The 25194-nt window shown below is 46.4% G+C and overlaps 1 protein-coding gene across 1 annotated transcript in view; it reads left to right on the plus strand.

The window, feature by feature from the left end:
- Positions 1 to 25194, plus strand: part of TOP3B (DNA topoisomerase III beta) — a 99731-nt gene that overhangs the window by 35757 nt on the left and 38780 nt on the right. The window contains exons 5-8 of the mRNA XM_040348402.1: positions 1888 to 1962; positions 16335 to 16531; positions 20870 to 21026; positions 23796 to 23909. Of these exons, the coding sequence (XP_040204336.1) occupies positions 1888 to 1962; positions 16335 to 16531; positions 20870 to 21026; positions 23796 to 23909 (543 nt within the window). The remainder of the gene's footprint in view (positions 1 to 1887; positions 1963 to 16334; positions 16532 to 20869; positions 21027 to 23795; positions 23910 to 25194) is intronic.

Raw genomic sequence — 25194 nt, forward strand, 5'->3', positions numbered from 1 at the left:
GAGGCCGAGAGTGGATTACCACCGCTGAAATCTTTTTTTTTAATAAGGGACTTATCCCAACGGTGTCTTTGTGTTTTTTGACAATTTTTTACACTTTCTTTATGAAATGGTAGGGGTACAATGTTGAGGGCATGTGGCCTGGTACGTTTCAAGAGTGGGGGGGGATGCTCTATCGTCCCCCCATCTCTTCCTGCGGCCTGCCAGGTTGCGTGCTCGGATAAAGGGTCTGGTATAGATTTTTGGGGGGAACCCCACGTAATTTTTTTTATTTGACGCAGGGTTTTCCTTAATATAATTGAATTTGGGGGGACCCCCATGCATTCTTTTTTTTTTCAATTACTTTTTCTCTGTATTCCCGGGAGCCGACAATTCATTATAGCCGCGGGTACTTTTAAATGACTTTTTTTTTTCTTCAGAAATGACATTTTGTTACTATGTCATTAGGAGACATAGGACCAGCAAGATAGCACAGGCAGCCAAATTAAAGTGGGAGAGAGACATGGGCCCCATAGATGACACGGAGTGGGAAGAGATGCTGGAGGGGGTTAGAGCTGCGTCCCCTAAGCTGTCAGACAGGTTAACTCAACTGTACATACTGCACCAGGCATACATTACACCACAGAGAGTGGCGAAATTTCAAACCACAAGGAGCCCTCTGTGTCCCATGTGCGCAGCTGAGGAGGGGTCATTTTATCATATGATGTGGCACTGCTCGGATGTACAAGCATACTGGCTGCAGGTGACTCAATTTCTGCATGATAATATGGGAACCCCGGTGGGCATGGACCCGAAGTTGTGTCTGTTGGGACTGTTACCTGATGTAGATATAGAAAAGTACCAAGCAATCTTTATGAGTGAAACGTTATTCCTGGCTAGGAAGGCAGTGGCCAAGGTATGGATGCAAACGGAGGCGCCGACACTGAGGGACTGGAAAAAGGATGTGAATGCAATTCTCCCTTACAGGAAAATGATTTACACACATAGAGGGAGACCACAAAAATTTTCTCATGTATGGGATAGATGGCTGGAGGATGGTGAAACGTGTACAGTTTGAGTATGGTGGTGTTAAAGCTTGGGGTTAGACAGAGAGGGGTTGGACGGGGGGGAGTCACTTGGGACCTAGCAGGCTGTACGGTCGATGCAAAAGTTCCTTTTTATGATGTACAAGGTCGAGATGTACATATTTATATGCTTATGCCGGGGGATACACCTGTGGAAGGGAATGGAGTAGCTTTGGAAAACCGTAATTGTTTTTGCCAATGAATATATGGGGAATGTTGACCCATTGTTACAAATGCTTGTATACCTGTTTATACATTTTAATAAACTTGGATTTTTTGGAAAAAATAAAAGAAATTACATTTTGTGCAGGGACAGTTCCAAGCACGGGAAACCAGCGCTACTTTACAGGCATGCTATACACACCACCCCCCCCCCCCCAGGTGCGAAATTTAAAGGAATATTTCACTTTTATTGTTTCACGTTCAGCATTATTAAAGTCACTGCTCCCGGAAAAACTGCAGTTTGGGGCAGGACCCAGGTCCCCAAACACTTTTTATGACAAAAACTTTCATATAAGCCTTTAAAATTAGCACTTTAGAGTTCTCCCATAGACCTTTACAGGGTGTTCAGCGGCTTTTCGAATTTGACGCGAACACCCCAAATTGTTTGCTGTTCGGCGAACAGGCAATGTTCGAGCCGAACATGAGTTCGACTCTAACTTGAAGCTCATCCCTACAGCTGAGTAGTGTCTGAAAGTGACCATTCTAATGTGTAAAGTGATGGAATGGCTTCCTGATGTCAATTTTAAAGACCATTTAAATTTTTTTGCCTGTTTCACAGAAAAGTCTATATTAGAGGTAATGGTAATTTGTGTCTATTTCCCAGGTTGAAGGACGTGGCTGTGACTATGTAGTCTTGTGGCTTGACTGTGACAAAGAAGGAGAAAATATCTGTTTTGAGGTAACAAACCCCTTTTAACCATCCCTCACACCTTATGTTATCATGTAAGGCTTGGCTATACATGCACAGATTTTTTCCATTCAGCATTAAGATGGACGAATCTCCCGCTACAGCTCCTATATTTTGACAATCTGCCCCATCGGCTGTCGGAGTACTCTAAAAGTGCCCGCATATGATATGACACAGTTGCTGTTCAGCTGAAAATTTTCTGGCTCACTTCTTTGATTTTCAATCGAGGGATGTCAAACAGGGGGAAGCCAACAGGACAACAAACTAAGCAAATTTTGAATGGTTCATCAGGAACCAACTGAAACTAACTCCACGTATAGCCAGCTTAAGACACACGCCTGATAAACGTTGTGTTTGCCTCCACTGTGTGATTATGTAGCATTTTAGTAACTAATTTTTTTTTAAATCAGAAAGGTTTTTATTGATACATAAAGAAATGCAAACAAACAGTACAACTCTCCATTGCACAGACACAGGTTAGTTCCTTAAAAGCGTGCATCATACATGAAATTAGACATGTCCCCCTCTTCACCCACCGGCACCAGTCTTCCCCTTTAAACAAATATACATGCCCTCCCGTCCCGACACCAATAATACAATAGACAAGCCCTCATGATCCCATGATAGCAGTTGTCTACAAGCACCTCAGAAGTCTGGTCATGACTAGCTCCCTGGGACTCAAACCCGGCGTATCCAGCCACATCCCCCATATTCTCTCAAATCTGCCAGGACACCCTCTATGCTGATAGATATGTTTTTCCATCACTAATGCCTTTCCCACGTGGGAAATCCATGAGGAATGAGTTGGTGGGGAGGCAGACTTCCACCCCATTAGTATTTTCTAGCCTGGAACAGTGTCCTAGAGACAGCCATCCTGGTCGTTTCCTCGGGAACTACATCCTCCAGCACCCCCAGCAGGCAGCAAACAGGATCGACTGGAACTTTAGTCTGAAAAGCAGAGTTAATTGTCTCCACCACCCCACTCCAATATCTGTGCAGCTTCGGGCATCGCCACAGGAGATGTATTAGGTCCCCCTCGTGCTGCTGGCATCGGCAGCACAACGGGTCCGCCCGCCTACCCATCCTGTGCATTCTCACCGGTGTATAGTGCACCCTCAGCAATATGTACAGTTGTGAAACCTTTTGTGCGACATTTAGGGAGCATGTAGTTAGGGATTGAAGGGCTTCCTCCCACTGGTCACCCGTAACCTGGCCGAGGTCCCGCTGCCAGGCAGACAAGGCCCCACACGGGTACACGTCCAGGTGTTTGGACAGTAGCATCTGATAGCACTGAGAAATAATTCCTTTGGTCTCAGAGGTCAATCGCAGCAAGTGGAATACCGGGGCGGGAGACAACGTCCACTCCACAGCATTCCCCTGTGCCGTCACTGCGTGCCTAAGCTGAAGATAGGAGAGCCACATAGATGCCGGTAGGTCAAATCGAGCCTGCAGCTGAGGGAATGTTGGCAGCCTGCCATTATGAAATATCTGAGACGGCATGTTTATCCCATGTGTTTTCCAGCGGGATCCCTGCTGCAATTTAGCTAATTCAGTGTAAGAGGAGTTATTCCATATAGGACTATGTTCAGTGAACCCCCTCACCCCCTGGAGCTGCCTACCCTTGTTCCACACTTTTTGAATTAACGTCAATGTCGGGTTTAACTTATTGGATTTAAGAAACATTTGTGCCTCCAGGCCCAGGGGAATGGTCTCAGCTCCAGAAGCAAACAGCAGCAGCCGTGCCGCCGATCCTACTTGGTCCCGAGCCATGGAGCCCACCAAATGCTGTAGCTGGGCAGCAATGTAGTATACCCAGGGGTTGGGGACCGCCAACCCTCCGTCATCTTTAGCTCTCTGGAGCTGCTCCAGCCTGATCCTGGGGGTCCTCCCACTCCACAGCAACTTTCTGAAAAGGGTATTCACTACAGCAGTTGGGGCATTAAGATCATTTTGATTAGGTTTGCTTTGCCTGCCAGGGACATCTTAAGGTTGTTCCATGTGTTAATCTTATCTCTAAATCGGGACAACAAAGGATATACATTTAGCAAACCGTAGTCTTGACAGTTTGGGCGAGATTTGTACACCTAGATACTTGAAACTATCCACTACAGGAATGGGGCATGAGGCCGGGAGGGTCACCTCCCTGTCCTCATCTAGCATCATCAGGGCAGATTTGGACCAATTGAGGGTCAGGCCCGAAAAGTGGCCAAACCTTTGTATGACAGCCATGACCCCCGGCAATGACAGGGTGGGGTCCCCCCAAAAAAGCAGCATGTCATCAGCGTAGAGCATTATCTTTTCATGGAGGCCACCATGCCTGAAGCCCTCAACCTGGTCGCTCGCCCGTTTTAGGGCCGCCAGAGGCTCTATAGCGATCGCAAAGAGCAGGGGGGACAGAGGACAACCCTGCCTAGTCCCCCTGCCCAAAGCAAAAGCAGGCGACATCTTATTCACCATCCTAATGGACGCCTGCGGAGACGCATACAATAGCCTGGTCCAAGCCACGAAGCGTTTTCCAAAGCCAAACTTACCCAACACTGCCCACAGGTACCTCCAGCTGACACTATCAAATGCCTTATTAGCATCCAGCGACAGCAGGGCCCTACGACCCCCGTTGTCCGCCTGCACTTGCATGTTCAAGTAGAGCCTACGTAAATTAGTTGCTGTGGACTTTTGCGGCATGAAGCCTGCCTGATCCTGGTGGATGATTGAGGACACTATCCCATTGACCCGCAGAGCCAAAACCTTAGCCAGGATCTTTACGTCGCTCTGAAGCAACGAAATGGGCCTATAGGAGCCCGGGTCAACTGGGTCTTTCCCGGGTTTCAACAGTAGGATCACATTGGCCTTGTTCATAGAGTCAGGGAGCACCCCCCTCTCCAGTGAAGCATTGAAAACCTTCATTAGTTCAGGGAGTAACAGCTCCCCATACTGGGTAAACACTTCCATGGGCATACCATCCTCACCCGGGGCCTTACACATAGGAAAAGAGCAGGCCGCCGCCTGGAGCTCCTCCAAAGTTATAGGAGCATCTAGTTGCCTACGTGCCCCTGCAGACAGCGACGGCAAAGTAATTTGGGACATGTATGTGGCTAAATCATCATCCGTGTAAGCCTCTCTCGACCCATACAGGTCCTCATAGAAAGTGGCCAGCTCGGATATGATACCATCAGGGGAATTAACAACTCTGCCGTTAGTTGCGCGAATAGCTCCAATAGCTGGCGACTGCTGCTGGGAGCGTGCAATTCTAGCAAGTAAGCGGCCCGTCTTCTCCCCCTCCTCAAAAAATGCTAGTTTAGTAAAGAACCTCTTACGTTCCGCAGTGGTGGATCTCAGACGGTCCAGGGAGTCCTGGGCCGACATCCATGCCTCCCGTGCCGAATCAGACGGATCAGTCACATAGGTCAGTTCGAGCTGCTTCACCTGGTCACCCACCTGTTCCTGCAGGGCCGAAGAGTTATGTTTGACAATTTGTATTTCGTGAATGAACACCCCTCTAGCGAATGCTTTAAAGGTCTCCCATTTATGAAGGTTATCACTACGGCTGGCATGCATTCTAAAGAAATCCTGCATCTGGGAGGATTTAGCTTCCATGGAGCTCTAGGCAGAGAACTGGGGGGCTGCGTGACCAGCCAAAGTGCCAGCGGGGAGTGATCCGATACCCCTCGAGCATAATACTACACCCCGGATACACTGCCCACCAGGTTCGGGGTACCCACTCAATTCGGGACAAAGACCCATGGGTCTTGGAGAAACATGAGAATTGTTTATTATGTGGATTGCGGATCCGCCAAATGTCAGTCCAACCCACCTCAAGTAGTAGCCGACTAAGAGCTGTACCCCGGCCCCCCCTAGGGGGAGTCACCGGGGGGTGTCTATCAAGTTTGAGGTCTAGATAGCAATTTAAAATCGCCCATTATTAAAACCGGAATATCCGGCTTGTTGGCCAAGTAGGACAGCAGCACCTGCAGCACCTCCCGAGAGAACAGGGGGGGGGGGACATAGACAAAGGCTAAAATAAGTGTCATCATGTACAGCTTACAGTAAAGGAACACAAATCTACCAGACACATCAATTAGGGAGTCTAACTCCTGATAGGCCAATGCCCTGTGTATCAGTATGCTCGTTGATCATTTCGTGAGCAAAGCAGGACCATCTTCAGACGTAGTAGGACACGCCTTTCTGTACTAGGAGTAACAACTGTGCAATGGAAAAAAGTCAAAGGTGAAGAAAAAAAAACAATGGTTGAGATACTGGAGAAACGTTCCACATGCAGTAACGCGCCAAAAACCGTATACGTTCCACATGCAGTAACGCGCCAAAAAACGTATATAGACACGCACTGCTGCATCGTGCGGCCGACAGCTCGCACCACATCAAAGAGGCCCAACAGGGGCCCTCAATAGGACCTAAGGGGGTGCGTGGATGAACACCATTCGCGCCAACACTGGAGCCAGGCCACCACACACATAAGGCACCATACACACAGTGTGCATCGTTGCATTTCGCCCTTTCCCAAGGGCTTGGAAAAGGTAAAAAAAGGGCGATGTAAAAAAAGGGGAAACAAAAAAGTTATACACCAAAAAACAAGGAGCAAAAACTTGTAGTAGGAATTTCACTCGCCTTGAGTATGAATCCGGAACAGGCCCTCAACTGGCCAAATGAACACTTTAGTGGGAAAGCTCTCGCCCTCCATGCCTGGTGCGGACATACCAAGCAGTATCTTTAGTAACTAATTTAAAGTGAAACTTTAATTGTGAACAGATTTCTAATATTTTTGGGACACATGCCATGTAGTCTTTAATTAACATTAAAGAGATCCCATCAGGCATAGCAAGACTCTGACAGCCACAAGCATGACACCCAGAGGTAGAGGCATGATGGGACTTGTAGTTTTGCAACAGGTGGAGGTCCGCTAATTGCATATTCCTGCTACAGACCTTCACTTGAGTGACAGCTCTAGGGCTGCTGATGTTACATCCAAAGATAGTGGCACCCAGTAGATGTTTCAGGCCTTTAAATAAATGAAATGCTTGTATAATCTTATAGGAATATTTTTATTGAAATGAATGGTCTGGCTACAGTGTTTCTTTAGGATTTAGGCAATTTTAATTATCCAAGTCCACACTTTTAAATTGGTATAATATTGTAACCCTACCTTAAAGTGAACCTAACAGGGATTCAGTAGCACAGTTTATTGTGATTAGATAAAGCAAAAAATAAAATATTATTTTAACATCAAATTCACGATAAGGGGCAGCAGAGCTCTACATGTCACAGAGCCCAGGCACACTGTTATTTTAGCCTCACTGGAACCTATCAGGATTTTTTTTTTTTATTTATGCACCCTCTGCCCACTCCTGCTTTTCATTACTGGATTACATTGATTGCGTCCTCAGGGAACCATTCTAGCAACAGAAAGGGGTGTTTCACAAAGACACTGTTAAAACATATATTTAAACCTTAACAATTGACTTCTATTTGTTCCCCTATGGTCTGTTTAATATACAGTTGAAAGTGTTTTGTCATCTTTGATAAATGCAAAAGAAAAACCTGTTGATCTTGTCAGAAATTTGAAGCAGTCCTGTGTCCCATTCACACTTCTGGTGTTATCTGAAAGAGCCCGCCTAGATTTCATCTTGGACACAATAATTGGCTCTTAACCCTTTTGTTTCCAGCAATGTAAGGCACAGAACCGCTTCCAGCTGGTCTTAGTACGCTTGCATCCCCACTTTTGCTATAAGGTCATGGTCACTTTAGTGACAAAAATACCATGCGATCCGGTTGCAGTGTGTTTCCAAAGATAGTGCATGCACTAATTTGTTGCAGCGCAGTTTGAGCCCATTCAAAATGAATAGGCTCAAATCGTACCACACAGAATCGCATGTAAATTGCACAAGAATGCGGTGTGCATTCCTGTGTCATTTGTAGTGTGAACCTAGCCTAAATGAAAAAAAATGTAATTACTGAATTATTATCTGTTTTCACATTGTCATTACTAATCATTTCTAAAGGTGCCTTTGTTGTAAATTGTATTATAATACTAAAATTCCTCTTTAAGCAGGAGATGAGAATTCTTGTCACACTGAAAATGAGAATGCACTTCTGCTGAGAGGAACGAATACTGGACAAATAATAGTCCTTAAGAAATATAACTGAAATATTATAACAATTGTCTTTAACAAAGCATGAACTCTGGTTCTTGCAATGAATAGAACTGGACACATGGGTAACACAGCAGGTCCATGTGTACCCAATAATCCAAGAGGAATTAGGCTGTTGAACCCCTTACAATTTGAAATTGCACTGACTTGGGCAGGGCATACACAGTTCGAATCTGGACCGGTTCAGCAGGAACCGGCCCAGATTCAAACAGTGTATGGGCAGGCTGAATGTACCATGTTGATCAATCGATCAACTTGGGTAAAACCAGCATGCCCAGTTTTACCTATTATCGCTAGCGGCTGCTAGTAATAATCACTGGCTTCCCCCACTAGGAGAAGGCAATTTCTCGGTAGGAGGGATTCCTGCAATAAGCTAACCACAATTCACTCCGTGGGTGGATGGCCTAGGTGACCCGTAAAGGTAAGCTTGTTTATTTTAGCCAGTAAGATGTTAAAGTGTAACTATGGGCAAAATTTAAATTGACACATATGCTGCAGAATGTCACTATCATTGACACCACAATTTGTTGTCTTTCTTGTTTTATTTCTCTCATCGTTTAAAGGAAAAAAAGTCATTAGCGATTGGATCATACTTCTTTTATCGGGAGTATTAGGCACTGGCAAACAGAAGTATTGTAGACCTGCCCAGAATAACTACCAGCATGCCTTTCTTTTTAGCTAGTGTACTTTTCTACAGCTCTGCAGGAAAATGTCTCACCATTTATTTTTTTTCTCTCCAATCACAATTCTTCATACACCGCTGCCACTGCCACATGTTGTGTGGTTAGCCTGGAAGTGCTCTTGAGGCACTGAGTTCATCTTAAGGCTCTTTCCAGACCCTGATCTGGGAACCAGTTAGAACTTATCATTTCCAGAGCTGCCGATCTTTCCTCAGCACTCACCCTGTATCCCGAAGAATCACTTTGTGAGCAGAATATTTGGACTAAGCACCATGTGCGCCTTCAAATTTCTTGCTTTCTGTTTTTCCCACAAAAGGGGTTAACGCTGAGGGATTCATTGCTGGTGATAGCTACTGGGTGGACCTTCACGCACGCACTCTGTGTTTTCTTTCCCAGTTTTCAGCATTGAGATAGCATTTTGCTGCTGCTCCTGCTTGCAGAAGCCACATGAAGCTCCAATCCTGTTTCCTTTCTTGCTTCCCACCTATAGTTACTTTGTCACCTTTGGCCATTTGACCCAAAACCTGTTACAGGTGGTTGAGTGTGTGAAGTGCCCTTACATCATACCTTGAGCTACATTGCATGTCCGCCTTGTGGTTGCAACGTGTCTGATTCTAGACAGGAAAGGGACAGTCTCACTGTTCAGGTGCCCCCAGCTCACACTCCACTTATGCTTCTGGTGGTGCTTGCAGCATGCCTACTGATGTGGCCAACATCTGCAGCCTGGATTCTTTGTGGGCCAAATAGCACAGATGTTTCCTAATCTGAAAGCGCAAGTCACAAATGTGCTCATCTGCATTCCCCTGCAGATTTTAAATCTGAAGTGCCTACTGAATATACATCCTGTAGTCTAAGGACAGGTAGGGGTCTAATGCTGAGTCTCCAGTCCTTGCCAGAGAAACCTGCCTCTGGTTGACACTTCTAACAGCTCTTTTCCCAGTTCAGGATCCTTTAGAGCAGTGGTTCTCAACCTGGGGTCGGGACCCCCTCAGGGGTCGAATGATGATTTGCCAGGAGTCACCAAATCATTGGCCGTTCCTGAAGCCCGCACCGCTCTCCCAGCCTTTTTGCGGACACCCAGCAGGGCTGTCCCTGGAGCCTGTGGCCGCCCATTCAGTTGAAAGCTTGGCTGGGGGGCAGAGACTAGAGGTCAGCTGACTGGTGAAGAATGTGACGTGGGAGGTTTTGGAGGAGACCCTATCTCTTGATTTCAGCATAGGGGTCACTGCTACGAGACACCACAAAGCCAGGGACACAGTGAGAAACATTACCTGTGATTATAGTTACCATTAAAAGTACCCTCTTCAGTTCTCAGATCAGCAGATGACCTTGATCAAGAGCCCCCAAGTTGGCTGATCAGAACTCTCCCCAGCACTGCCACTCATCCCATTCCCCCCCCCCCCCCCACTCCACCACCAAGACGTAAGAGAAGGAATAAAAATAGAGAATACATGGAAGGGAGAGGAAAAGTGGGGGAGGAACAAAGAAAAAGGGAGATAAAGAATAAGAGAACAAGAAACACGGCTAAAGAGAGGGAAGGGGGAAACAAAACAAATTGGAATAGAGAGAGTGATAAAAAGGGAAAGAAAGGAGAGCAAAGAGAAAGAGTGGTACACCCTAAGATGTACCATAAGGGGTTTTAATACTGTACAAGTTGAAGGGGCTCCTGGAGCCCTAAATGTCCATGGCATAGGGGCGCAAATCGATTGTCTTGCCTTGGGTGCTGACAACCCATGCTACAATTTTTTTTTTATTTACTTTTAGGGGTCCCCACAATTTGGGAAATTTTGTCAAGGGGTCACGGTACTAGAAAGGTTGAGAACCACTGCTTTAGAGCTTCTAAGACTGTAAAGACCTTTGCGGCTACCCCTGCTGTTCCAGGTCTTCCTTTAGGCCTGTTTCACATGGACTTCAGCTTGTATAAAAGCAGTGTGAACAGCAAGTTTTGACAAAGCATTTGCTGAGCTTTAAGCTTTGTTGAAACTTTTTAAAGTACCACTCAACTCTAGTTGGTAAATGTTGAACACTGAACCTAATGGGAGTATTGATGGCCACTTCAGGCACGTTTCTGTGAGCACTCACATTGAGATCTGTGTTCAGAATGTATAAACTGGTGTTGAATGGTACTTTAAAAGCTTAAACAAACATAGGACTTTGCTAAAAAAAAAAGTGGTCTGCACCTTCTGTGGATTCCATACTGTCCAGTTCTCCAATGTAGCGCTATCTGGTCACTCCCCTGTTACTCCAAATGATCTGAACTTGGTTCTCCTGGCACTTCAAAAACTGACCCTTTGACCTATTAGAGATATTCCTTTTCCACCGTTTTCCGTGAGTGAGAAACTTATATAGCGCAGCACATGCGAACTGAATTGCCTCAGGGCACTTAGTATCCATTCCCTACTGTATTTTTGCCTACAGAATAGATCGGTTTTGAGTTTATTCCTGAAGGCCTGGTGATTCACCTCCATTCGGATGCTGGTTGGTAGTGTGTTCCACAGTCTAAGTCCTTGGACTGCAAATCTTCATTCTCCTTTGAACTTGTATCTGGAGTAGTTTTTGGTTGGTGGATCGGAGAACGCGATGGGGGTTGTGGCATTTAAATTTTTAGCATAGATATTGGGGGGCACTTCCGTGAACACACTTATGCGTCAGGCAAAGTGCCTTAAATGTAATTCTGTCTTTTACTGGCAACTAGTGAAGGGATCTCAGGGAGGGCTAGATTGATTCCCAGGGTTTTTTCCCAGTCACAAGTCGTGCCGCCGTATTTTGAACGACTTGTAGACGAGCGATTTGGTACTTTGGGAGTTTGCATTGTCGAGTCTGGAGTTGATTATCGTTCCCACCACGACTGCAGTGTCTTCTTTCGAGATAAAGGGAATGAGTCTACGTAGCATGCGCAGCAGATGGTGGGATCCGCTGACTACTGAACTTATTTGTGCATCCATTGTCATGTGGGTGTCAAAAGTGACTCCGAGACTTTTGACTTTGGTGCTAGGGGTAATGGTTTGTCCCAGAATGGGCGGGGGTGTCCATGTTGTTGCGGGAAGTCTCTTTCGGTTAGCGTGGAGCAGAAGAAGTTCTGTTTTTGAGCCATTGAGTTTAAGGTAACTCTTCGTCATCCAATTTTCTATCAAAGTAAGGCATTTCTCTAGTCCGAGATAATGATCCTTTTTGTTGCTGATGCAAAAATAGAGTTGGATGTCATCCGCGTATGAGTGTTAGGCCTCGTACACACGGACGGACTGTCCGCTGAAAACGGTCTGCCGGACCGTTTTCAGCGGACATGTCCGCCCGGAGATTTCTGTCTGATGGTTGTACACACCATCAGACAGAAATCTGCGCGTACACGATACGCGGTGACGTGGCCGCGCCGTCGCGGCGACGTGCGCGGCCCTGGAAGTTCAATGCTTCCACGCATGCGTCTAATCACTTTGACGCATGCGAGGGATGGCGGCCGATCCGACATGTACGGTGAGTCTGTACAGACGACCGAACATGTCCGACGGACAGGCTTCCAGCGGACATGTTTCTTAGCATGCTAAGAAACATTTGTCCGCTGGAAAACGGTCAGCTGGACAAATGTCCGCTGGAAACCTGTCCGGTCGACCGTACACACGACCGAACATGTCTGCTGAAACTGGTCCGCGGACCAGTTTCAGCAGACATGTTCGGTCGTGTGTACGGGGCCGTAGAGTAACTTCTGGTTACTGATGATTTCAAAAAGAGGGCGGAGATAGATATTGAATAGTACGGGCGACAAGGGGGATCCCTGAGGGACTCCACATTACACTGTGCGTTTTTCAGAAGTGAAAGGACCTAGTTTCACTATTTGAGATCGGTTTTCCAAGAAGGAGGAGAACCAGGTTAAATCCGAGTCTGCTACTCTAGCTACTTCAGCTAGGCGAGTTAGCAATGTGGTCTACAGTATTAAATGCTGCGTTTGGGTCCAACAGTACCAGAAGACAAGATTCTCCTTCGTCTGCTGCTTCGAGAACGTCGTCCCATATTTTGAGAAGTGCTGTTTCTCTTCCGTGACCATCGCAGAAACCCGATTTGAAACGGATCGAGTAATTTGTGGATGTCTAAATAATGTTGTAGCTGTTGTACAACTGCTTTCTCAATTACCTTGGAGAAGATTTTAGGCCTGTTATGGGTCGACGATGGTTTTGGTCTTTGGGGTCAATGGTGTTTTTTTTTAGAATTGGTTTGATTATGCCTTGTTTCAGCAAGGTTGGCACCATGCCTTCCTTGAATGATTGGTTTATGAGATGCGTGATAGCTGGTGCCACAATATCGGCACATTCTTTCAACAGTTTGGTGGGGATGATATCATTAGGCGCTGTGCTGTCTCGCAGAGTACTGATGATATTTTTGGTGGTGTCGACAGAGATAGGCTTTAGTGTGAATTTGGTTGATTGCGGCATATTTGTGTGGATATTAGCTTTTTGATTTAAAGGGGAGTCGGTGGAGGTTCTATTTTGCTGAATAATTTCACGTATTTTTTCAATTTTGTTAATGAAATAATCCGATAATTTTTATATGGCCATCACCTCTATGAAACACGTGTCTGAGCTGGCAGCTTTATCCTGTAAAGAACCCTTTTTGGTCTGACAAGGTATTGGTGAGGTGTAAAACTTCTTCCTACCTATGGTATTTTTCTCCATTGTCTTGATTTGGTTCAGACTATGAGAGTCTATTGCCAGCCAAAGATGGAGCAATTTTCTTTCCTGAAACCACAGGTTACAGGAACGAAAATCACTTGAGTCAGTCAGTCAGTCAGTGTTGATGGAGGAATCCCTCCCACCGGGAGAACACAGTGATTATAACTAGCGGCTATAACAGCCTATAGTAATATAATCGCATGTAATTCTGAAAGGCTGGTTGTATCCAAGTTGATTGATCAACTACACATTGAGCCTGCCCATACATTGTACCGGTGACTGCCAGGTGTTTTTTCACCTTAATGCATAGGATGCATTAAGGTGAAAAAACACAAGCCTTTAAAACCCCTTTAAGGCTCTTTGGCATCAGGTTTTTGTTTCCCTGATTTGCAAGGCAACCACTAGGTCTTCAGTTCACGTTTTTCAAGTTCTACCAAGTGGATGTTTATGCCCTTATCTGATGTCAGCTTTGGGCTCAAGGTCCTTGAGGCAGTTCTTTGGGCTGCAGGCAATCCACATTTATATTGTTTTTTTAGTAGATCTCCTAGCATTTTGTTTGCTGTTGCACAGCCCTCAGTTTGACTGCTTTTTGACAATTTGTAACGTCCTGTGTACATCTGAAAGAAAATAGGGTTTTTGTACTCATGGTAAAATCCCTTTCTTGGTGTCCATTGAGGAACATGGGTCCCACACTCTGTGTTTATGATAATGCCTTTACTACTGCTTGCTACAAAACTGAGGCATTTTGGTAGTAGTGTGGGTGTTCATTCTACAATGAAATTGTGCAGCGGCATTGTCAGGATAACTTTGAATGGACTAACTCCAGGTAACACTCTTTAAGCAGCTGCAGCAACAAAAACATTTTTCTCTTTCGTCCATGGACGGACACAGCTTCCTTATACTCTTGACTGTAGGGTTATGTTCTGTCTATCCGGAGAGGACTAGGCAGACATGGTAATGATTATAACATGTAAACTTTAGTAAAGCTGAAGCAGCCCAGACCAGGGGGTGGTCCCTCTGGTCATAACCCCTCACACTGCCCAGTTTTTGTCTGCCTAGTAGAGAAGGACCTGGCTCCCTTTATGGGCCCATGGTCCTGAGGAACTTTTTATTTTTAAAGATTTCTAGTCAAATCTGTTTGTGGTCCCGAAGAACGACGAAGTCCGTCCAATCCTGAACCTCAAGGCTCTCAATGCCTTTGTAAGGGTTTAGAAGTTCAGAATGGAATCAGTTTGCTCTGTGGTCGCTGCACTCCATCCGGAGGATTTTCTGGTGTCCTTGGACATCAAGGGTATTGGAATCCGTTTGTTTTTTATTTTCTGGACCCTGTGTCGACTGGAACCCCCCCCCCCCCCCAACCGGTCAGGCTGGCGTCCGTCGTGATCACCGTCCAGTGAAAGGGAAGGAACGACTTCCCGGCATGAAGAGCCTGAGATCTCAGCCACCAGACCAGGGAAGTCCTGACTAGTGGGCTCACCCGGATTTGACAATCCAGGGACAACGGAGACTTGTCCTATTTGGACAGAATCTCCTTCTGCAAGACTCGAGTGTGGAATTGAGCAAATGGTACTGCCTCAAAGGAGGCTACCATGAGACCCAGGACTCGCATGCAAAAGCGCAGCGATGACCACCTGCGGGATGCCAACAGCTTCACCGCCGTCTGAAGAGTATGCAATTTTTCTAAAGGTAGAAAAACTCTTGCCTCTGAGGAGTCTAGAATCAGACCCAGATACTCCAAGCGCTGAGTCGGTACCAACAACGACTTCTGGAAGTTCAGCACCCAGCCAAACTCTTAGAGGGACTGACTGGCAATTGCCACATCCTCCTCTAATTCTGAGCTTGAAGCAGCTCTCAGAAGCAGATCGTCCAAGTAGCCCACGATAGCGATACCTTGCTGTCTCAGCAAGGCCAAAATTGGGGCAAGAACCTTGGTAAAAACCCTTGGAGCTGATGCCAGGCCAAAAGGAAGAGCCACGAATTGATAGTGGTCTTCCCCGACCACAAAGCGCAGGAACCTCTGAAGCCTGACATATATGGGGACATGCAAGTATGCGTCCTTGATGTCGAAAGACACCAGAAAATCCCCCGGATGGAGTGCAGTGACCACAGAGCAAACTGATTCCATCCTGAACTTCCGAACCTTTACAAAGGCATTGAGAGCCTTAAGGTCCAGGATTGGACGGACCCCGTCCTCCTTCAGGACCACAAACAGGTTTGAGTAGAAATCTTTAAAAAAAAAAGTTCCTCAGGACCATGGGCCCATAAGGGAGCCAGGTCCTTCTCCTCTACTAGGCAGAAAAAAACTGAGCTGCTCAGGGCAGTGTGAGGGGTTATGACCAGAGGTACCACCCCCTAGGCTGTTTCAGCTTTATTAAAGTTTACATGTTTTAACCATTAACGTGTCTGCCTAGTCCTCTCCTAATAGACGCAACATAACCCTACAGTCAAGAGTATAAGGAAGCTGTGTCCGTCCATGGACGAAAGAGAAAAGGATTTTACGGTGAGTACAAAAATACTATTTTTTTTTCTTTTTTTTTAAAAAGGTTTAAAAAAAAAATAGGAAGAAAAGGTGAGTGTTGTAAGCACCTCTGTCGGTGTTAAATAATGTGTCCCTTCCCCTGTATCTGCCACTTTTGTTAGACAGCTTTACCTGTTATAGGTGATGGAAAATAAAGGATCTACTGGCATGATCAAAAGGTGATAAAACTTTAAGGAGGAATCAAAAACAAAATGTTTTATTTATTCTTAATTGCCCAGTTCTGCTTTAAATTTTCTGAGAAGTGCTAGTGAGCTTTTCTAAGTTTTTTTGTTTTGATAAATCCTATAGAATCCAATATTTATGTTGGCCTTTCTCTCAGGTCTTAGATGCTGTGCTGCCAGTGATGAATAGAGCACATGGTGGGGAACAAACAGTTTACCGTGCCAAGTTTAGCTCCATCACAGATACGGATATCATGAATGCCATGAACAAACTGGGGGAGCCCAATAAGAATGAAGCTCTTTCTGTAGATGCCAGACAGGAGCTTGACCTACGAATCGGCTGTGCATTTACCAGGTAAACCTCATGACTCGTTCTATTCCTGTTGTACAGATGTGCTCTTCTGTATTTACTTCTTATATAAGTTAACAATCACTTTATTTTAAATCTAATTTTACATATATTTTTATTATGTTCACTTACCTGCCTAAAGGGGATTGGGAAATGTGCCAGGATAGATGTGAAGTGAAAATGGAAGACAAAAAGGACTTGTGGAGCACAGCTATCCATATATAACAAATTATTTGGTCTTCCAAAAGAACCATGAAATTTATTACAAATCTGACATAAACTTAAAAGCTATATATTGTACAGTATATGCTTTTACTGTAAAATAGTACCTACAGTGGTATATCAAATGAAAATGTTAATTACAGCTAGTTACACCACAAAAAAATATTTATGGTTCCCTTGTGCATGCAGTAAAAATGATTACAAAATCCCATTTTGTACAGTTGTCCTAAATCAAGCAAGCCATTAGAAATTATATTTTCTACTCAGGAATTGTATAGTTTATTATGGACAATAGGGTTGTCCCGATACCGATACCAGTATCGGTATCGGGACCGATACCGAGTATTTGCGGGAGTACTCGTACTCCCCCAAATACCCCCGATACTGAAATAGAATACTTCCCCCCCCCGCCGCCGCCGTAAAAACCTGTTGCCGCAAACCGCAAAGCCGCCGCCGTTAATCAGCATGCAGGGAACATTACAGCTTTCGTTTGAATAGCTGTATCCCCGCCTCGTATAGACACTCCCCCTTGCGGACGATCTGTCCAATCCCGCGCATGGGGGAGTGTCTATACGTGGCGGGGATACAGCTATTCAAACGAAAGCTGTAATGTTCCCCGCACGCGCGGCATCATCCAGGTATGTAGGACATGCAGGGCCGGCGATACCATTGGTCGCTCCGCACGTCCGCCCCGCCCCCCTCTCCTCACCTCCCCTCATTTCACTGTGGATGCCGTGGCGCCGCTGCTATTAAATGTAATAGCAGATCACAGCTGGCCGCCTCCTCACATCCTCTCCGCGGCTCCCCCCTTTACTGCTGACAAGAGAAAGTCAGTTTTCAGGCTGACTGCCAACAGCGAGAAGGGGGAGGAGCTTTCTGATCAGTGGAGATCCCATGATGAAAGATGGATCACTATAGGCACTGGCTGCTGACACTGAGAGAAAGTAAGTGCCAGCGCCACTAATCCCATCTCCACCTGCCTGTGTCTTAACTCCCATACCCCCTTCCTACCACCCCTGCCTCTGTCTAACTCCTCTAGCACACCTGCCTCTGTCTAACCCCCCTAGCACACCTGCCTCTGTCTAACCCCCCTAGCACACCTGCCTCTGTCTAACCCCCCTAGCACACCTGCCTCTGTCTAACTCCCCTAGCACACCTGCCTCTGTCTAACCCCCCTAGCACACCTGCCTCTGTCTAACTCCCCTAGCACCCCTGCCTCTGTCTAACCCCCCTAGCACCCCTGCCTCTGTCTAACCCCCCTAGCACACCTGCCTCTGTCCAACCCCCCTAGCACACCTGCCTCTGTCTAACCCCCCTAGCACACCTGCCTCTGTCTAACCCCCCTAGCACACCTGCCTCTGTCTAACCCCCCTAGCACACCTGCCTCTGTCTAACCACCCTAGCACACCTGCCTCTGTCTAACCCCCCTAGCACACCTGCCTCTGTCTAACCCCCCTAGCACCCCTGCCTCTGTCTAACCCCCCTAGCACACCTGCCTCTGTCTAACCCCCCTAGCACACCTGCCTCTGTCTAACCCCCCTAGCACACCTGCCTCTGTCTAACCCCCCTAGCACACCTGCCTCTGTCTAACTCCCCTAGCATACCTGCCTCTGTCTAACCCCCCTAGCACACCTGCCTCTGTCTAACCCCCCTAGCACACCTGCCTCTGTCTAACCCCCCTAGCACACCTGCCTCTGTCTAACCCCCCTAGCACACCTGCCTCTGTCTAACCCCCCTAGCACCCCTGCCTCTGTCAAACCCCCCTAGCACACCTGCCTCTGTCTAACCCCCCTAGCACACCTGCCTCTGTCTAACCCCCCTAGCACACCTGCCTCTGTCTAACCCCCCTAGCACACCTGCCTCTGTCTAACCCCCCTAGCACACCTGCCTCTGTCTAACCCCCCTAGCACACCTGCCTCTGTCTAACCCCCCTAGCCCACCTGCCTCTGTCTAACCCCCCTAGCACACCTGCCTCTGTCTAACCCCCCTAGCACACCTGCCTCTGTCTAACCCCCCTAGCACACCTGCCTCTGTCTAACCCCCCTAGCACACCTGCCTCTGTCTAACCCCCCTAGCACCCCTGCCTCTGTCTAACCCCCCTAGCACACCTGCCTCTGTCTAACCCCCCTAGCACACCTGCCTCTGTCTAACCCCCCTAGCACACCTGCCTCTGTCTAACCCCCCTAGCACACCTGCCTCTGTCTAACCCCCCTAGCACACCTGCCTCTGTCTAACCCCCCTAGCACACCTGCCTCTGTCTAACCCCCCTAGCACACCTGCCTCTGTCTAACCCCCCTAGCACCCCTGCCTCTGTCTAACCCCCCTAGCACCCCTGCCTAACCCCCCTAGCACACCTGCCTCTGTCTAACCCCCCTAGCACACCTGCCTCTGTCTAACCCCCCTAGCACCCCTGCCTCTGTCTAACCCCCCTAGCACCCCTGCCTCTGTCTAACCCCCCTAGCACACCTGCCTCTGTCTAACCCCCCTAGCACCCCTGCCTCTGTCTAACCCCCCTAGCACACCTGCCTCTGTCTAACCCCCCTAGCACACCTGCCTCTGCCTAACACCCCTAGCACACCTGCCTCTGTCTAACCCCCCTAGCACACCTGCCTCTGTCTAACCCCCCTAGCACACCTGCCTCTGTCTAACCCCCCTAGCACACCTGCCTCTGTCTAACCCCCCTAGCACCCCTGCCTCTGTCTAACCCCCCTAGCACCCCTGCCTCTGTCTAACCCCCCTAGCACCCCTGCCTCTGTCTAACCCCCCTAGCACCCCTGCCTCTGTCTAACCCCCCTAGCACCCCTGCCTCTGTCTAACCCCCCTAGCACACCTGCCTCTGTCTAACCCCCCTAGCACACCTGCCTCTGTCTAACCCCCCTAGCACACCTGCCTCTGTCTAACCCCCCTAGCACCCCTGCCTCTGTCTAACCCCCCTAGCACCCCTGCCTCTGTCTAACCCCCCTAGCACACCTGCCTCTGTCTAACCCCCCTAGCACACCTGCCTCTGTCTAACCCCCCTAGCACACCTGCCTCTGTCTAACCCCCCTAGCACACCTGCCTCTGTCTAACCCCCGTTCGTGAGCCGCAACCGCCGGTATGCCCTATGGCCAGTCCGGGCCTGAGCGGGAGTGTAGTCTTGGCTTACACTGGGAGACAGCTGATTGGAGTAAAGGCACACACCCCCGGACTCCACATAGGCAGAACAACAAAGATACTTTCAGAGCTGTACTGACAAGACAAGCTCTCTGCTAATCTATTTATAGCAACCTCCTACAACACACATTTTCACTTGGTGCTTTGGAGAGAGATAAGAAAACACTACAGATATGTGTGCCTAGGTCAAATTTCATGAATTGGGTTTATATCCACTTTAAGGGCAACCTTAAAGTGATTGTAAACTTTCATGTTTTTTTTCTTTTCTTTTTAAATAACAAACATGTCATACTTACCTCCACTGTGCATCTCGTTTTGCACAAAGTGGTCCCGATCGTCCTCTTTTGGGGTCCCTCGGCGGCGCTTGCGGCTCCTCCTCTCATCAGATAGCCCCCTAGGAGAAGCGCTCTCCCAGGGGGTTATTCTGCGGGCGCACTTCCGAGTCCAGCATTTGCATCTAGAGACACGAATGCCGGACTCGACCCCTCCCCCCGACACCCACATCATTGGATTTGATTGAGAGCAGCGGGAGCCACTATCTATCCAATCAAGATCCGGGACCCCGTGCAGAGAGGGAGATCGCATCTCCACTGGGGAATGAAGGGACTCGGGTAAGTAAAACGGGGGGGTCACTGACAGTTTTTTCACCTTGATGCATACGATGCATTAAGGTGAAAAAATCACAAGGGTTTACTACCCCTTTAAGGATCCATAGTTGGCTTGTAGTGCTGAAAGTGCTTATAGCACAGATTTTTCCACAGATAATGACAGAGCCAAGCTTTACCCGTTCTCCATAAGAAGAGGAAAGGGTGTTATCAATGAATTTACTAATTCTGCCTATCAGGCCAACTGGTTATGAGAAACAATGGTTACTCTTGGGGTAATTTTGCCCATTTATAGCTAATTTGATGTCAGCAAAAATACTAGAAAAGCTTAAGATGTCTCACATTTTTTTTGTTTGCCAAATAGGTTCCAGACAAAGTATTTTCAAGGGAAATATGGTAACCTGGATAGCTCTTTAATATCATTTGGTCCCTGCCAGACCCCCACATTGGGATTTTGTGTGGAGAGACATGACAAAATTCAGTCGTTCAAACCTGAGACTTACTGGGTTCTTCAAGTCAAGGTGATTCATAGATTATATTGTATATTGATGATGGTGTACCTGAGCCGTGTGTAAATGTGTCTATAAGAACTGTGTATTGGCAACCAATAGATTTTTAAAATTTCTTCAAGGAAAGTTCTCCTTTTACTTTTCGTCTGAAAAGCACACTGAAGTTTGAAATATGAATAAACCTAAAGGTAAGTTTTGGTCATGTAAAGAAAAGGCAGCGACAGGAAGGAAATGTGCTAGTTTTGCAGCTTCACTTTAACAGACAGGGAAGGTCCTACTAAAAGAGGAGAAAGGAGGAATAGTGCACCAACCAGCTGCAATAAAAGCTCCAGATGTATAATTTTTCTTTTTTTTTAGATACATACAGAACAGCATTGTAATACTCCTTAAAGTGGTTGTAAACCCTTACATATACCCAGTGAATTGATTGGGGATACACATAGATTAAACAAATCCTTCTACATAATTTGTACCTGTTTATTTACAGTATTCTCTACATCTGTTCAAAGTGCTGAATTATTAAGCTTGTCTGAAGTTTCCGATAAAAGGGGCGGAGAGCTGAAATTACACTCTGCAGAGCTCAGTGAGGAAAAAGCTCTGAGAACTGATTGGAGGGAAGAGACACACCCCCTTCACACAGCACACTGAAACAGAGCTGAGGAAAATCTGTCAGAAGCGATTCATGCTGATAGCAGAGGAACCAAAGCAGCAGAAAAAATTACACTTATTTCTCTTAATTGAGACAAGTACACACTATAGAGGGACTTGCTTTATTCATATATAATTTCTGAAGTTTGCAACCACTTTAACCACTTGCCGACCGCTGCACCCCAATTAACGTGGGCACAATGGCAGCGGTGGGCAAATGGGCGTACAAGTATGGCCCCTATAATTTGGCATGTAACGGGCGTCTGCCGCGTCCTCCGTGAGCGTGCCCCGCAAACTTGATGTTTGCTGGCTGCCCACTATCGTGACACGGAGAGGCAGAACATGTAAACAAGGCATTTCTCTGTTCTGCCTAGTGACATGACAGGGATCTACTGCTCCCTGTCATTGGGAGCAGTGATCGCTGTCATGTCAGTGTAGCCCATCCCCCCCACCGTTAGAATCACTCCCTAGGACACACTTAACCCCTTCCCTGCCAGTCTCATTTACACAGTAATCCGTGCATTTTTATAGCACTGATCACTGTATAAAATGACAGTGGTCCCAAAATAGTGTCCAATATGTTCGCCATAATGTCGCAGATCGCCACCATTACTAGTAAAAAAAAAAAAAAGCCATAAATCTATCTCCTATTTTGTAGACGCTATAACTTTTGCACAAACCAATCAATATACACTTAAATATATATATTTACCAAAAATATGTAGTAGAATACATATCGGCTTAAACTGAGGAAAAAAAACGTTTTTTTTATTATTTTTTTGGGGGCTAGCCGCTATTTATTATAGCAAAAGGTAAAAAATATTGCTTTTTTTTTTTTCAAAATTGTCACTCTTTTTTTGTTTATACTGAAAAAAATTAAAACCGCAGAGGTGATAAAATACCACCAAAGAAAAGCTCTATTTGTGGGGGGAAAAAAGGATGTAAATTTTGTTTGTGTGCAACGTCGCACGACCGCAAAATTGTCAGTTAAAGAGACACAGTGCCGTATCGCAAAAAGTGCTCTGGTCAGGAAGGGGGTCAATTCTTCCAGGGCTGAAGTGGTTAAGTGAGATGAGCCTACTCACTGTGGCCAGCTATTGGGTTTCCTGCGTGATCGTCCACAAGTGTTTAGGGTTGGGGGGCAGGGCATGGCTTGTTTCTTAGTATAGTATACGGTTGCATCAACATTACTCTGGAGCCTCAATTAAGCAGCACCCAACAATGTGATTTGTTTAGCTATAGACTCTAGAAAGTGTCACTTTTGCTATAATCTCTCCAGACCAACAAGGATGCAACTCTATGCTATTGTGAGAAACGGTAGTTGATCTCTCCCTTCTAACATCCTTGGACCCTAATGCAGGGAGCCACTTTCTATGTCTGGCCATAGTGAAGTGGGCTCATCTCACTGAGATACAGGCCATATGCAAGATCTGCTATCATCCAAATGTGTGAGTTTGTGATCTTCATAATCAGAACATTTTATTACACTGGGTTGGTGTGCGGCCCTTCCTTTTTTCACTTCTTTCACTTTTCAGCTACGCTTTGGGGTTTCAGTTACAAATGCATAATGTAATTATAAGAGTGACTTTTTAAAAGCAAATTTTAATGGTTTAGTCATTTTTTTTTTTTTTTGTAAAAATTAAAAGTCAGCAGCTACAAAAATTGTAGCTGCTGACTTTTAATAAACAGACACTCGCCTGTCCAGTATCCAGCGCTGTGCTCACCCAAGCCCTTTTCTTTAGCTGTCTTGGTCCCTGGATCAGTCATCTTAACTGAGCACCTGGCTGTGAAGCCACAAGCTGTCAAAGCCGGGTGCCCACTGCGCATGCGTGAGCAGTGCTGTGCATTGTGAATGGTCTTCTGGGATCTGTGACATGTTTCAGAATACTGTGGGGGGGAGTGAACTTCCACTCAGCGGAGTGTGTGCTGTAATTGACAGCGATCAGATTACATCAGGTGATTCAGGCTTTTTCATCAAAGCAGTAAAATAATCAAAATGGCGATCATAAACACATATATTGCATAGTTGTCACAGTCGATAAATATGAAATATTCCTATGGAAGAGTTGATATATAATGTGTATATATATAAAATAATGCTCAAGCAAAGCCTTTTTGTTTTTTTTTGTTCAGGTGAGCCGTGGCCAAGAACATCCTCTTACACTGGACTGGGATCGAGTGCGGGTCTTCGACAGAGAGATTGCTCAGATGTTCCTAAATATCACAAAGACAAGCAGGGAAGCTAAGGTACATTTTTTCACAAGTTTAAAGTACATACCTGAAATACTGCTTGCCCAAATAGCAGGAACCTTCCAGTGACTGCAAGTTCCACCCTCTTCTGACTTTTAAAGATCACTCAGCCTTTTGAATTATGGGCTGCACCCTACCCTTTCTGCATCTGAAACCTCACTAATGGTCATGAATTCCACTTATCACAATGATGAGCGAACAGTAAGGCCCCGTACACACCATAGAATCCATCCGCAGATAAATCCCAGCAAATGGGTTTCAGCGGATAGATCCTATGGTGTGTACACGCCAGCGGATCTTTTTGCGCGGATATATCTCCCCTGGGATGGATTCCAGCAGATCGAATATTTGCTGACATGCACAACATATCCATCTGCTGGAGTCCATCCCAACGGATGGATCCGCTGGTCTGTATAGACTCACCGGATCCATCCGTCCGAAGGGATCCCCCGCATGCGTCATAATGATTCGACGCATGCGTGGAATTCCTTATATGACAGCGTCGCGCACGTCGCCGCGTCATAATCGCGGCGACGGCGCGACACGTCATCGCCAGAGGATTTCGGCGCGGATTTCAATGCGATGGTGAGTACACTCCATCGCAGAGAAATCTGCTGAAATCCTCGAGAGGATTTATCCGCGGAAACGGTCCGCTGGACCGTATCCGCGGATAAATTCTATCGTGTGTATGGGGCCTAAGGCTTGGATGCTTTGAGGTAGTAGGGTCAGGCTGTTTTTCCAGAAAGGTGGGTCGAGATACCAAGATAACCTGGGAATTTCTGGGTTTCAGAAAATCGAAACTAAAATTATGTGCAAGCACCTGAAGATACTTTAAAATGTGGTGAAAATAGCAGTTCATCTCAGCATTAAAAGGCCCTTAAATGTCATTGTTTTATAATTGTGCTGTTGGTTTCAATTAGACACAGTTACATTAAAGTATCCAAAATGAAAAAAATATTTTGCTTTTAGTTTAGTGGGGATGGATTAGAACCCCTGTCGGGTTTTATTGTCGTCTGCACCCCTGTTGGGGAGATTCACCCTCTCAATTTGTCCTGTTTATCATTCTCATTGAAAGTAAAAGAAAATCCCAAATTTTGGGTTGTCCCTAGAAAAGTAATAGAAGGGAAATATTCCAATGGGGACACTAGTTCTGGTGACCTGGGGGTCCCCAAGGAATTCTCTTAATTTTAGGGATTTCCTCTCACTCCTGTTTAGCCATGGGACAGGAATCAGGAAGTGAAGGGAAATCTCTGCAATGGGACACAGATGATGAAAGTCTGGC

This window comes from Rana temporaria, chromosome 1 (assembly GCF_905171775.1).
Source record: "Rana temporaria chromosome 1, aRanTem1.1, whole genome shotgun sequence".
NCBI classification, from domain to species: Eukaryota; Metazoa; Chordata; class Amphibia; order Anura; family Ranidae; genus Rana; species Rana temporaria.